We start from the raw sequence: 14,752 nt of genomic DNA, 5'->3' as shown, positions 1-14,752 counted from the left end.
CTCACCGAAAGCCTTTCATCATTGTATGGCTGCTGAGTTTGTTGCAGCTCTTCATCTCTTTCTATCTCTCACTGTCACCAAATGAATAGCTGACCTGGGCGCTGCAGAAAAACATCCAATTTGTTTTACAACAAAGGCTCCAAATATGACAAGGGGATTGAGGGCAGATAGATTGAGAGAAAGAGATGGGGAGAAGGAGAAGTGTGGAGAGCAATGAGGATTATTGTCAGGGGGAAATGACGGTGCTAAGAAAGAGACATGGGTGGGAGGAGAGTGATTCTGAGAAAAAGATGAGGAAAGATCAGTGTGAACGACCAGGAAAACATGAGAGAATAACAAGATTACGACTTGGAGATGGATAGGGAAAAGCACATTTCATAAAGGCTGTGTTTGAGATAGAGAACCCGACAGAGAGGAGGGGAGTTTACCTGTGATGAAGGAGAAAACTTGGAAAAGGGGGAGGAAGAGAAGGAGAGAGAGGTAAACGCATTACAGGTAGAAAATGCGAGAGCGGTAAAGTTCGGGGGGGGTATAGAGTGTCACCTAAATTATCAGGAGATAGCAAGTGGGGGCAGAGGTGCTGGAACTCAATCCCAGAGCCAAGACAACAGCTGATGATAAAAACCTCCTCACCTGAGAGAGATGGACAGAAGCTTGATAAAACTCTGGGGAAAACAACTGGAGGAAATACTTGGAAGGAAAGGAAGAAGCAGGAGAACGTTTGACCTGTAACATTTTAACTCGTTTTGTTTTTCCCCCGGGACAAAGCAAACAGCTGCAATCACTACATCAGTGGGACTGAATTTTTCAACACGTTCTTCAGAGTAAAGAGAAAAAAAAGACATTTCTTCAAGCTTACTTCCTTTTTGGGAGTGTTTTATCACACTTTAGTAATAAAGAGCTACGGCAGAAGAGAGGAGAGCAGGGGAGAGGGAAGAGAGAAGGTGAGGGAGGGGGAGGGCGAGCGGCGAGGAGAGAGAGTGTGCGTGCGTGTGTTAGCCTGTGACACTGAGATGTTCATGATCATTCGAGAGCCGGCAGCCGGGGCAGGCGCTGGAGCGATGAGCGCGCCACAGGAAAGAAGTGCGAAACAGGTGAGTGGGAGTGGGTGCAGATAAATATATATAATTGCGTCCGCATTTGTAAGATTCTCTTTCATCGTGTGTGTCCTTACACGCTGTGTGCCTCTATCACATTTTATACTGTGCATGCCGAGTGGCAGCCGAAGTTCATACATGTTCATACAACAGTTTAGTGTTGCATGATTTGGTTTCGCTGAACCAGTGATAAGATTCGCTGATGTGAGAGATGAATTGTTGCATTCTTGTGGAAAACACATGTACTCGTATGTGCTAAATAATTGAAGTTTTAAGACAAACTGAATTACTGTAAATGCCTCTTTATGGGTTGAAGAATTTTTATGTATTAGGTTCAAAAACTTAATATCTATTAATCTTTCTAAAAAGGTTTTATAATGCATGTATATCATAACATGTTGACATCACGTTTTCGTTCATCTTTCTTGATCAAGATGTCACAAACTAAATATCTCACGTTACAGACAATTAGAACTAAAGTTCTGATAGGCTGTATTTCACCTACAGTATCAGCAGTATCAGTTGTGTTTTATGGCTTTTATTTATATAAGTTTGAGCACACAGTTCCATTCTCGTCTCCTCCACCCCTCTCTTCCCTCAGGTGCAGGCTGCGATCAAGAAGAAGGTGGAGAAGCAGAAGAAGCAAACCAACAAGCAGGGCGGAGGTGTCGGAGACATTCAATCTGTTGCTCGCAATCAGAAATCCAAACAATTAACCCCAATGACCGCGGCAGAGGCGGCTGAGGACAGCGAAACGCTGGAGGAACAGCTGGAGGAGCTGATGGAGGGACCGCGGAGAAGAGAGAAGGAGAAAGAGAACGAGAACGAGACAGAGCCCGTCGACCTGCTGCCCATAGTGGACTCTGTGTTTGGACAGGTAGGAGTGCGTGAGAATCAAGTTCATTTGTGTGTTACTGCGCACTGAAGACGGGCATGGGTACGTGCCTGTGTGTACGTCTGACACTTTTGTCACTGTGTGTGTGAGTGTGTGTGAATAAATGTGTGCATGTGCATCAAGTTCTCTGGCTGATTGAATGTCTGGCTTGATGGAAACCCTAAGCTTAAGCCTTCACTTCAAATTTAAAGGGTGCTGTGGCTGTGCTCCAGTTTTTGTAAAGTAGCGGTCTCTCTCGCAGCCCTGGTGTCCTTGATCTTGGGGGGCCGAAGGGCATAAAGCTGAATTCGCGACAGCACAATCAACATTAACCGTTTTGCCTTCTAGTTTAACCCTCGTGGAAAATCCTGGAGCTGCAAAGCACGAGTAGAAGGATGATAGCATGAGTTTGAAAGGATTTAAGCTCCTCTACTTTGGGAAACATTACCAAAGTGTAATCCGTAATAGATACCAGCAAAGTCAGCCAGAGATCTGATGGACACCCTATCTCTGCAGCCATTCTATCAGCTCTGTATCACATCACATGCCATCAATCACATGCTAAGAGGTGACACATGACACAGCACGGTAGGTCACACCATTACAGCACTGTATCCACAGGGTCAGACATGTGGGCTCATGGTGTGAGAAAGCAGTTTGTGTGTGAAAATAAAATCAAAAGGGATTACACAGAAGTTAAATCCCTACCCACTTCCTGCTGCTGACTTCAGCATGGCTTGTGAGTCATTCAGTATTTTTTTCCCCCTAACATGAAGAAAGAGTCATATCCACCTGATCGCGTCAGCAAACTCTGAGGAGGGTGAAGATGAGTGGGGCTGAGGTTAGAAACAGGAAATCAATATAAAAAAAAAAAAAAAATGTGATGTCAGTGGTGATGCAAGTGATCCAAATTAAGAGAGAGCAGCGAGTGAGTGGGAGAGAGCAGCCAGCAAAGTCGAAAAGAAGAGAAGCTTGAATACTCATTGCAACTGGCAAATCTCACATTATACAGTATATACTAGTACATGAGTGTTCCCAGAGACCCTCAGATCACTCATAGTAACATAACATAAAATTTTTACACAAGAGTTGAAGGAGTGACTTTAAGAGTTGTGAGTGACCATTGCTCCCTTGGTCACATGACTCATTAGTGATATTTAATTTGAAAGCAAATGAATTGCTGAACAAATACAAACAAATGTTTTTCAAACAGAGTCCAAAAAAAGTCCCAGAAGAGAAGAGTTGTTTTTTCCCCTCACTAACTGAACAGCCATCATCCTTCACATGACTATATGTTCAACAACAATTTGAAAATAATACATAAAAGCAAGTGCTTATAAAAACATGCTTAAAATATGCTAATTGTTGCAAAAAAAGTTGCTTTACATGCACTGCAACACAGATTGAACAACAGCTGATATTTAACCTGCAGGTTCCTATTATTATGAAGTTCATGTGATGTAATCAAACCCATGACGAATTCACACGAGCAAGTGGGCATCATAGGCACACTGTGCAGGATCCTCACTGAAACCAACCAGAGCATTTCCAGCAGTGAGCATGAACTGTATATAAAAGATGGATGCAGTCATAGTGGTGGTTAGCAAAGTCATGTTCAGAAACCAATCTGACTGACTCTGTAGCAGCTTCTCAATCACAAGCATACTCTGCTTTATTGACATTTTGGACCTGATGGGGACCATAATGCAGTTGACCCTTGCAATTGAGCTCACAAACTCATCAGAAAAGTGTTCACCGAGGCCACAGGTCAAGGAAGCTGAAGGGTTTTTATCCTCTAGACTTGACTTCAGTTCAGAAGCAAAAGAAATGCCCCCTGCTGGCCATTAGAAATAAAGCAAGTTTAAGGGACTTCTGCACTGGCCTCTGAGTTTGGACAGTCTACAGTCTGAAGCTCACTGTCTCCTTCTGTGGGCTGCATGTGAGGAAAGGCAACTTCAGACAATGTCTTGACAAGTCTACGTCCTTCCTTAATTTCCTTCATTCCTTCCTTTCTTCATCCCTTTCTTCCTTCGTTCCTTCCTTTCGTCTCTTCTAGTGTTTCCCAGTGTCTCAACAGCTCTCATTACTGGAAACCTGCTGATGTACACCTGACACCAGATCAGACGTACATCACAGATCAAGAGTATGTTGACTCCAAAACAAAAGACAGAGTCATGTTACCTGAGTGCTGCACGTCTTCATCACACACCCACACAGCACATGCATACATACAGTCTTGTTAGGTTAAAAGTGTGTGTGCATTAACATTAACCTCAAGCTGAAAGTGTGACTGTCATTGAGCGCTGATGCCCCAAGAAGAGCAACTGAAGTCCATTCAGAACTCCGGAGCAAAAATAAATAAACAAACCTCTGCTTGTGTGTGTGTGTGTGCGTGTGTGCGTGCGTGTGTGTGTGTGTGTGTGTGTGCACATAGATGTGTCTGTGTCCATTTATCAAGCATCTAATTTACATAATTGATTGAAACCATCCCTAAGAGCCAACCAATCTGCTAATTAATTAGGTTTAATGGTGTCAAGTTTTGTTTCAACACACAACCAACAAGAAGAATCATGCTGGAGCTCACAGAAAGAAGTGATTAACCTTGTGTGCTGTAAAGCTGATACCCGTATTTATCTATTATATGAAGCCTGGGGGTTGTTTGTTTTTTTGTTTTTTGTTTTTTAGAGAGAAATCACATTTATTTCCATCTAAGATAGCATTCAATTGATAAAAAGTTATAAATGACAGATAGTCATTAGTGGAGTGAATAACCGTAAATTAAGGAATTATCAATTATACAGAAAAGTCTGACACTCAAAGCTTTGCAAGCAAAATAACAGCAAAGGTTTTCTATACAAAAGTCATAATTTCGCCTTTAAACTCCACCTGGGCATATCTAAGTATTTATCATATGTAGTGAAGAATAGTGAAAAGAGAAAATTCCAGGGTTTTTAGAAACCACTGCACAACATGTCCAAAGCCTCACATCTGTTTCATAGATGTTTTCATGTGACCCTTGCTGTGATGAAAAATTTTACATCCAAACATCTCTTGTAGTGATTCACTCATTTAACTTTAAAAAAAAAAAAAAAACAACTTTTTTTGACATCACGAGAAAGCTCTTTGAGAGACTTTTTCTATCTACATTATTAAGCTGCAAACTCGTTAATTCGAGTGTCTGCATTCATGTTTATCAATCACAGTAAGAGACTTATCATGAAAAAGGAAATCTAAAAAAAAATTTAACTTCTAATACATTAGTCATGACTTAATCTGTTAAAAGAATCTGTAAAAAAAAAAAAAAAAGTTTTCACTCTTTCAGACATCCATTGCAGCAGCAGCTGTCAGTTGTCCTAAAGTGGCCTCTAGTGGCCACTGCTGCTTATTGCAATAGATGCTTACAGAGATGTTGTCATTGCTTTATCAAATACACGTAAGAAAGCTCTGCACACACTCATTGCGCTCTAGTGGCATCTTTAAGGTAGGATAACTTAATCTTTACCATTTCTGCAGCACAGCTTTCCGTCAAGTATTTCAGCTCACGACTTTATGCTGTGACCTGAAAAGCTTGGTTGTTCTGGTTCACTCTCACAGCGCTCACAGAACTGATTTCAGGCAAATATTCTTCAGTAAAAGACTTCTTTTTTTTTTTTTTAAATTCTCTGGGTGAGTAAATAAAACACAGGTAACACAGGCAACGTGAATACCTAATAAAAATGTATGAATGTATGTAATAGTACAAGAAAGACTGACAATTTTCAATTTGCCTATCCTTAGTCTTCACCCTAAAATCTAAACGAGCCCCCCACAATGTGACTAAACAAATTCATGACCCCACAACATGAGTAACACACACATACACTCACTCACACACACACACACACACATGCACATGCACACAAGCTGTGCTCTCCGTATGGATGCACTGTAGTAAGCAGCGTGCCAAATCTGCTTTTGGAGAGATTTGCCGGCAGATGCTTTGTAAAAGCTCAGATGACCACTTAGCAATGCTGTCATAACCTCCACTTGTGATTTTAACGTTATGCCATTATAACTGACAGCTTGGCCAGAATAGTCCAGGGATGTAAGAGCTGAAGTTCAAACCATCTAAGACATTGTGCTTTTCCGTTCGACGTGAGCTGACGCACATGAACACCAACAGGGTCTCACTGTGAGTTGCATAAGCTGTAATTTTCTGAAGTATTACAGCTCGCTTGTACTTTTCCAATGGTTTAACATTTAATCACCATATAATTGAAAATCACATCTAATTCTTCTTGGAAAATTTTCTAGATTAGCCCTCATGCTTCAAATGTGTACAAATTTCAACATATGGCTGCATAAAATATCCCAAGTCAAGCAAATAGTCTTATAAATCTATACCCTAAACCCCAACCCAACAGCAGGTCTGCCATTTTGAATTTCGGCTCAGTATTTATTTCTTTTTGAACACCTAGGTCTACCAGACTAGATTGGACATGAGTAAATCAGCGGGACAGCTCAGGTTCAGCGGTTTGGAGACAAAGTTAGAGACACAAAGGCTGATGTGATTTGGACATGTCCAGAGGAGGGATAGTGGATATACTGGACAAAGAGGCAGGTGATCCACTGTTGTGACCCCTAAAGGGAGCAAATGGAAGTAGAAGAACATCATATTTGGACTCTCTAATAGTAACACCTTTAACATTTTTTTCCTAGTTTGTGTTGAATGATACAATTTCAAGCCCTGATTGGAGACCAGGATTCCTTTTTTACTGAGATTAAAAGTAAAAAGCTGGTGGTGGTGAATGATGTTTGTTTTGCCCCCCATGGCGTAAAGCTAAGGGACTGATGATGTGTAAAATGCCATGTTTTCAATACACACCGTTTAATCTGCACCAAACTTCACACATTTGATAAGAGTCTGAACTCATCTACAGGCAAAGATTTGGTTAGTCATAGTGCCACATGGTGCCAAAGAGAAATGGTAGTATTTTATGCTTTGTTATACTCTCCTGACTGGATAGTAATTCCACCTCAAATGTAGTCAGGAAATTCTGAACACTTGTCTTTTTTTGTTAAATGCCACAGCAAATTTCCATGAAAAATGAAGATGTTATAAGTTGAATGTACACTCACATGCCATTTTAATGACATGATCCATGTTGACATGATAGCATCACACAGTTTCTGCAGATTTGTCATCTGTACATCCATGATGCACCCCAAAGGTGCGCTGTTGGACTGAGATCTGGTGACTGTGGAGCCCATTTGAGTACAGTGAACTCACTGGTATGTTCAAGAAACCAGTTTGAGATGACTTGAGCTCTGTGATATAATGCGTTACACTGCTGGGAGCAGCCATCAGATACTGGGTACACTGTGGTCAAAAAGGGATAAACATGGTCAGCAACAATATTCAGGTAGGCTGTGGTGTTTAAACAATGCTTATTTACTACTAAGGATAGTAAATAACCCTGTTAATACAAGGTAGGCTAGCTGTTGTGTGTTCAGAGATCCTTTTCTGCATACTTTACGATGAGTGGTTATTTGAGTTACTCTTGCCTTGCCAGCTCAGACTTGAACCCCTCTGGACATTCTCCTCTGACCTCTGGCATCAACAAGGCATTTTCTTCCAGAGAACTGCCGCTCACTGGATATTTTCTCTTTTTTTGACCATTGTCTGTAAATCCTAGAGATGGTTATGTGGGAAAATCCCAGCAGATCTTCAGTTTCTGACATACTCAGACCAGCCCGCCTGGCACAAACAACCATTCCACGTTCAAAGTCATTTAAATTGCTTTTCTTCCTCATTCTGATGCTTGGATTGAACTTCAGCAGGTCATCTGGACCATGTCGACATGTTTAAATGCACTGAATTGCTGCCATGTGATTGGCTGATTAAATATTGGTGTTTATGCGGTGTGTCTAACAAAGAGGCTGGTGAGTACAGTTTTTCCCATCCTGACCACATGTTGATATTAGGTAACAATCGTAGCACCTCCTACTGGCTACATGAGGTCAGCCTGATGCGACAAACCACATAGTGTAAACAGGATCCAGAAAAACTCCAGGCCTGGCCTTAAGACATCTAAAGCAATAAAACCCTCCAATGTTCTCCAGTATGCAAGGGCCTGCTCAATGCTGCCTGCAGCCTTAATATCAACCTCTGACCTTTAGCTTTAGTCCAGATTTTGTTTTATATCTTCTGTTTTTAATACTTATGTTTTCAAATAATGTATGTGATATTTTCCACTTAAGTTTAAAGAATTTAAATGTATATTTATCCAGATGAGGAAGGTATCTGTGTTTTCTTTTTCTTCTTTTGAATGTCTTTAATGTATCCCCTTCCCTTTTTTTCTTTTTATCACTCTGTCCTCTTTAATCTGGAAGGGCATGGATTAATCCCACTCCGTTCATGTCCTCTTAATTCTCCCTCTAAAACTCTTCACACTGTAGATGAAGTCATTTGAATGCTCGTGCAACATGTGAACATGAGACAGACAGAGAGAGAGAGAGGGTGGGGGTGGGGGTGGGGGGGTGACAGGGGGAAAGAGAGAGGAGGGGATTAAAAGCGCCGTGTGAAGACAAGAGTGATGCTGCTTCTGTAGAGTGAAACAGGAGCAAGCTGCGTTCAGTGCGGTCCAGTTTCGCTGGGTTAGTCAGTTAGTTTTTATTTTGGGTAGCTTCATTTGGTAACGTGTTGAATTTGGTTCATCGAGTCAGTGGGGATTGGTCGTGCACGGATGAGAGCCGCTCTTCTGTTTCCATCTCTGTTGCATCCAATATGACGACTAGTGACCAGAATGGGAAACTCAGAAGTATTTTTTAACTAGGGAGCTCGAACTTGAGGTTGAAGAGAGCAGGCGATTAAAAACAGACAAAAGTGAGAGGAGAGGTTTGGCAATGGGCAACAAACCGTCTATGAAAGACAAAATGAAGAAGGTAAGAATACTTTATCTGCAGCTTAATCCTCTTGCTTGAAATGCTGACTGAAGCTTTTACTTTTTTTTACATCTGCGACAACTATCAGACGTTTGGAACTTTCTTTACAAGTCATCTCATTATATAACCTTAATAACGGCATGCAAATGAAGAAAATGACAAAACATATGTACACTGATTTTTTTGGTTTGTTTTTTGTTCACCAGTGAAACTGTTTCCTTTTATGGTAACTGCAAAAGCTGAGCATAAAGACTGCATTACTTAAAGTGTTATCTAATACAATACAAAAAGGCAAATAAATAAATAATAATAATAATCATTAAAGATACCAAAATAATTAGACCATTACATTTTTAATTGGCTCTAGATTTATTTATCCTTATATAATATCCGCAGTTTATTTCCTCAAACTAATTTATTCCACTTTTTTTTTACATTTCTTGTGCATTTCAAATGATCAGTAAATACAGAAATTATCTATATTAAAATGTGTATATATTATAAGCTCATCAATGCTGTTTAATAATGATTTTTTTACACATTCATTGCCATATTTATTTAATTTGTTAGCCATACTCATTTTCACTGCTGCATACTATTGTAGCTGTGTTACTTACAGATGTGTACTTAAGCTGTCAGTCATCACACTGGAGAATTAGCAAACTCACGTCAGCTAGTGTTAGCAGAATGAGGTTGCAGCAGCATAGATTATGTTAACATTAAACCGGTTCCTCGCAGTGAGGATAGTGGCTGATGAGGACCTCCTTACAATTATGTGCAGCTGCATCTATACTGCAGTTCTTGTTTATTGCTTGCATGACTGTAGAAAGGGGGGGGGGGTCTCACTTTGCCCCTTGAAAGATATTGATATGCTTGATGTGTGAAGAAATCAGTCATACAGTCAGTGTGTGACTGACAGTGAGTGCAGTGGTTTAACACCCTGGTCTGCTTCCAAAGCGGGTGATACACTGGCCCTTCCATCGGAAGGTGAGGGCAATGAGCCAGCAGCTGGAGGGAGATGAGGATCAGGATGTAGAGGATAAACCATTCAAGGAGTCCCTCGGTGCACTGGTGAAGAATTGCAACATGCTGCACAACATCGTGGGCCCGGCCTGCATCTTCCTTAGACAGGGCTTTGCTCAGACGCTCGTATGTAACAGGAAGTAACAGAAGTGTGCACACTGTGTCCTACCACAGCTAAAGTGCAACTTTTTCCACTTGTGTTGATTCATTTTCATCCCCACATCATGGCTGACCCTCCTGCTCTTTACCAGCTGTGTCACCCCTCCCCCTGCATTAGTGGCTCGGGTCAGACAATTAAAATCCCCAGGCAACGAGCATGCTTAAAGAGGTCAATCACTGAGAGATCATTGGAAAATAATTGACTGGCCTCGTGGAGGTTATTTGTGCCCTTGGTAAAGAAAGGATGCAGGCCTTTATGTGAACTGTGAAACAGTTGCACTGATGACCTCTGGCCTGTGTTTGAAATCATATAGGTGAACATATAAAAGCAAACGGATACAAAACAATGGTCTTAAACTTTTAGTCCTCTTTCTTTCCATAGGACTAAAGAGAAATAATAGATCAACTTTATGGACAACTGCAATAGAAAAAGAACAACACTTCTGGGAATGCTGGGGGATTCTTACTGTTTTGCATTCTTTCTGTTTACAGGCTATTTATAGGAAAGCTAACCACAAGAACTCCAGTTATTTTCTGCTGTAATGCCTCTCGTCTCTACTTGCGAATTGCCTTGAACTTATTTCATAATGCCTTTTACTGTGTGAATCTGATCAAAACAAAAACAATGATCTCATTTCTCCCCTGATTCAGTTTAGAGTTAAATAATTCAGGTTGAGCCTGAATCATGCATACATTTAGTGTATGGACACATACATGTGAACAGTGGACATGTTCCTGAAGCTCTCTGCTCCACTAAACCTCACACATCTCCTAATCTCTAGGTGGTTGCAGCCTGGCAACCCCCAGCAAGTAATCTAGTTACTCACTGTAATGTATGGTGCAGGAATCCCTCTATAGAATAATCTGGCATACAGTTTAATTCATGTGGATTTAAACACTGCTTTTCATTTTGAAATGCCCTGGGTCTTTCTATCTAATCTAGCTTAGTGAGAAATGTCTTGACATTTCATTGATGCATAAAACCCTGGAATTAAACCAATGTAAGAGTGCAATATTTCCTCTCATTATTCATTTTTCTTTTTTGTTTTGCTTGGTGTTTGTGTTTTTCATCTTTTATCTGTCTAGCGTCACATGTTAAGCGACACATACCGTATGTGTGTGTGTGCTTGGATGATGTTTCGTAATGCCTGTGTTTATTTCTGTGTCCTTTTGTGAAGCAACCATTCGAAATCATTTCAGTATGAATGTCTGCGATGTGAGAAAAAGCCTAGCAGTGAACGAAACAAGAAGCTAATATGTGGAAATTTTACCTCCAACAGGACAGAGAACTGCGACCAGAGGAGATCGAAGGTGAGGTGACTTATCTGCTTTTCTTTTTTTAACTGTACCGCATCTTTAATATAACACCTGCCTCACAAGTATTAGCAGATGTTTTATCTGTGTGCGTGTGTGTCTTACAAGAGCTCCGTGAGGCATTTGTGGAGTTCGACAAGAATAAAGATGGCTACATCAGTCACAAAGACCTGGGCGAGTGTATGAGGACCATGGGATACATGCCCACAGAGATGGAGCTCATTGAACTGAGCCAGCAGATCTGTGAGTGCAGCAACAGCCTGAAATACATAAGGCAACAGAACAGAGTGGGATAGACGACAACTTTTTCTTATAATGACAAATAAAACCAAAATCTCTTATACTCATAGTAGTAACAGAGGGGTGTGATATGAAGAAATAGCTTCTTGTTAGCTTTTATAGCTTCTGTGTGTGTTTGTGTTTCAGGTGGAGGTAAAGTGGACTTTGAGGACTTTGTGGAGCTGATGGGACCCAAGATGCTGGCAGAGACAGCGGACATGATCGGAGTGAAAGAATTACGAGATGCATTCAAAGAGGTCAAGATGCACATATTGTTGTTAAACCATAAAGGCTTAGTATTAATAGTAACATAAGATTAATAGTGGTTACATTACTAATGGTTGCATTGCTTTGCAGAATGTGATTTTGCTGCTATTGAAAATATCAGCTGTGGGCGAGGCCTTTAAATCAGATTCCTTTGGGAACAATAAAGTAAAACTAACAAGTGACCAGTGGGTTGAATTCTTCAAATGTCCAAATAGAGAAGCACACAGGGAGCTTCTGGAATAAAACTTGGATTTAAAAATTATTGCACAGACTTTATTTCTGCCTTTGCAGGTCTTCATTATGGGTATAAATGGAGAGACGATACCTGAGCCTGACCTTTGTAAGCATAACTGGGTGGTAGACTTTTTCACAGCAGATATTTTGCCTTTGAATAGCAGGAAAATCACAGCTACGCATAGTTTAATGATGGCAGGTAAGATAATTACAGGATCCTGGTATTGTGCATGCTCACTTACTGGAATAGCATACTGAGTCACCTGTTTATTTATTTATTTTTAAAATAATATATCAGGACACCACATGTTGATGGACCTCAATATACCAAAACATATTACATGCCAGTTTATAGCAAAATTAATAATTTATATGTGTAGTCCCAGAGCAGGTCACATAAAACTCTATAATAAACAAAGACATACATATATACAATAAACACAAATAACACAACAGACAGAAATGATTTAAATGTGGTCACAGACCTGGTTTGTCATCAGCCAGTGTTTGAAAATTAGTGCTATCAATAACACCTGCATTTTTCCTGCTGTGTCTGCCTGTGTCCAGTTTGACTCTAATGGTGACGGTCAGATCAGTTTAATGGAGCTGCATGAGGCCATGAAGAAGCTGATGGGAGAACAGGTGACTAACAGAGAGATCAACGAGATCCTCAAAGATGCTGACCTGAACGGAGATGGCCTGGTGGACTTTGAAGGTAGGGGAGAGCCTTTGTGGGATCTGTTGAATGACCACATTCATGATCTCCTGCTTCCCTCTCACTTCTTTTCTTGTCTTTTCAGAGTTTGTGCGAATGATGTCCCGCTGACCAGTCCATATGTCAGACAGACACTATGCAACTGCTGGCTAAGCATCATACTACACTGTAGTGGACATCCTTCGTTTGCTCTGAAGAGCATGCACCTCAAATTATATTTTTGTATTTAAAGAAAAAAATGCTGTAGCTAACAGAGACCGCAAAGACATGAGATTAAAGGTGTAATATAAACAGTAGTTAAAGCAATTGTACGACATATCAAAAGCTTCACATTTACGATTTTCTGTTTTTAGATGTATTTTTATATATGAGTCAACTGGAAAAGCTTGTTTGAGAAATCATAAACATGTTTTTTTTTTTTTTAATAAAATAGACATAAAATTGATGAATTGTTAAATTATTCTGAGCAGATATATAATTAAAGAACCAGACTACAAATGTGTAGTTTACATTTAAGTCAAATAATTTGTTGGACAGTGAAATATTTGAAGGACTGGCTGCTACAAATAAGCCAGAAGACGTACACAAACATAGGTTCAAAATTACAACTTTTGCCAGTTAATAACCTAAGTAACCAACCTTCAAGGGAGTTAAGGTATTAAACATTAATGCATCAAGCTCTAAAATCTGCCATACTATTAAAGCATTTGGTTTCTGGCTAATGGTAACTATGTGTGACAAAACAAATACAATCCTGAAGCAAATGACAGAGGAAAGTTCATTTGATTTGATCCTTAAATCATCATTTACCTCTGTTGTTGAGCAGGTAGGAGCCCAAACAAATACACACAAGCATGGAGTTTAGCCCCATCTTAGAGAAAAGTAAACTTAAATGTATTAAAAATACACTCACTGGCCACTTTGTTAGGTACACTTTCCTAGTACCAGGTTGGACCCTCTTTTGCCTTCAGAACTGCCTTAATTCTTAGTGGCATAGATTCAGCGAGGTGCTGGAAAGATTCCTCAGACATTTTGGGCCATATTGACATGATGGCATCGCACAGTTGCTGCAGATTTCTCGGCTGCACGTCCATGATAAGAATCTCCACATTTCAAAGGTCCTCTATTAGATTGAGATCTAATGACACTGTAGGTCATTTGAGTAAATAAACAGATGCTCAGTTAATAGTAAGGGGCCCAAAGTCCAAAAGGGGGCCTTATATCATTACACCACCACCATCACCCTGACTGACACACGGCAGATGGGTCCATGCTTTCATATTGTTCACACCAAATTCTGACCCTACCATCTGAATGACACGGCAGAAATCGAGACTCATCACACTAGGTAGAGGTTTTCCAATCTTCTGTTATCCAATTTCGGTGAGCCCTGTAGCTTCAATTTCCTGTTCTTAGCTTACAGAAGTGGGACCCGGTGTGTTCTGCTGCTGTAGACCTACAGCAGTGGTTCACAAAGTGTGGGCTTCTGCCCCCTGGTGGGGCCACGAAGGTACTGCAGGTGGGCCGCAGTAATAACAGAAATTCAGTTTGAAATTACACACAAGTATGCATAGTTACATATTTATATCAATGCATTTATTTATATAAAAAGTGAATTAAAACTGGTAATATGAGGTGGTTAGTTTGTGATATTGCTCATTACTCTGACCTAAATGTATTGTATTGTATTGAAGTTTGTGTCCCAGTGACAAGTGTGTGTGTGTGTGTGTGTGTGTGTGTGTGTGTGTGTGTGTGTGTGTGTGTGTGTGTGTTCCTTCCATTTTCCAATGGTGAGCTTGTGCAAATTGCAGCCTAAGTTTCCTGTTTTTAGCTGACAGAAGTGGCAGCAGGTGTGCTCTTCTGCTG

At 40.4% G+C, this 14,752-nt stretch overlaps 1 protein-coding gene across 4 annotated transcripts; it reads left to right on the top strand.

The window, feature by feature from the left end:
* Nucleotides 1–1,013: 1,013 nt before the first annotated feature.
* Nucleotides 1,014–14,458, top strand: cabp2b (calcium binding protein 2b). Of its 4 annotated transcripts, XM_030739334.1 has the most exons (8): nucleotides 1,038–1,094; nucleotides 1,699–1,974; nucleotides 9,853–10,044; nucleotides 11,358–11,388; nucleotides 11,500–11,634; nucleotides 11,818–11,927; nucleotides 12,739–12,886; nucleotides 12,972–14,458. In XM_030739334.1, the coding sequence occupies exons 1-8, from the start codon at nucleotides 1,062–1,064 to the stop codon at nucleotides 12,995–12,997; spliced, it is 951 nt and encodes a 316-aa protein (XP_030595194.1). In that variant the 5' UTR covers nucleotides 1,038–1,061; the 3' UTR covers nucleotides 12,998–14,458. The 4 variants fall into 4 exon arrangements, with proteins under 4 accessions (XP_030595195.1, XP_030595194.1, XP_030595196.1 ...); XM_030739335.1 differs by lacking the exon at nucleotides 9,853–10,044 and having other exon boundaries at nucleotides 1,014–1,094; nucleotides 12,972–13,111; XM_030739336.1 differs by lacking the exons at nucleotides 1,038–1,094; nucleotides 1,699–1,974 and adding an exon at nucleotides 8,554–8,895 and having other exon boundaries at nucleotides 12,972–13,111.
* Nucleotides 14,459–14,752: the final 294 nt, after the last annotated feature.

The sequence above is a fragment of the Archocentrus centrarchus genome, chromosome 10, assembly GCF_007364275.1.
Source record: "Archocentrus centrarchus isolate MPI-CPG fArcCen1 chromosome 10, fArcCen1, whole genome shotgun sequence".
In the NCBI taxonomy this organism is placed as follows: Eukaryota; Metazoa; Chordata; class Actinopteri; order Cichliformes; family Cichlidae; genus Archocentrus; species Archocentrus centrarchus.
The sequence above is the reverse complement of the archived record's forward strand: the minus strand, read 5'-3'. Positions and strand labels throughout refer to the sequence as shown.

Coding starts and splice junctions, on each gene's coding strand:
- cabp2b (XM_030739334.1), top strand. CDS start 1,062: ATGAGCGCGCCACAGGAAAGAAGTGCGAAACAG. Junction 11,635..11,817: donor TGAACTGAGCCAGCAGATCT/GTGAGTGCAGCA, acceptor TTTGTGTTTCAG/GTGGAGGTAAAGTGGACTTT. Junction 11,928..12,738: donor TACGAGATGCATTCAAAGAG/GTCAAGATGCAC, acceptor GCCTGTGTCCAG/TTTGACTCTAATGGTGACGG.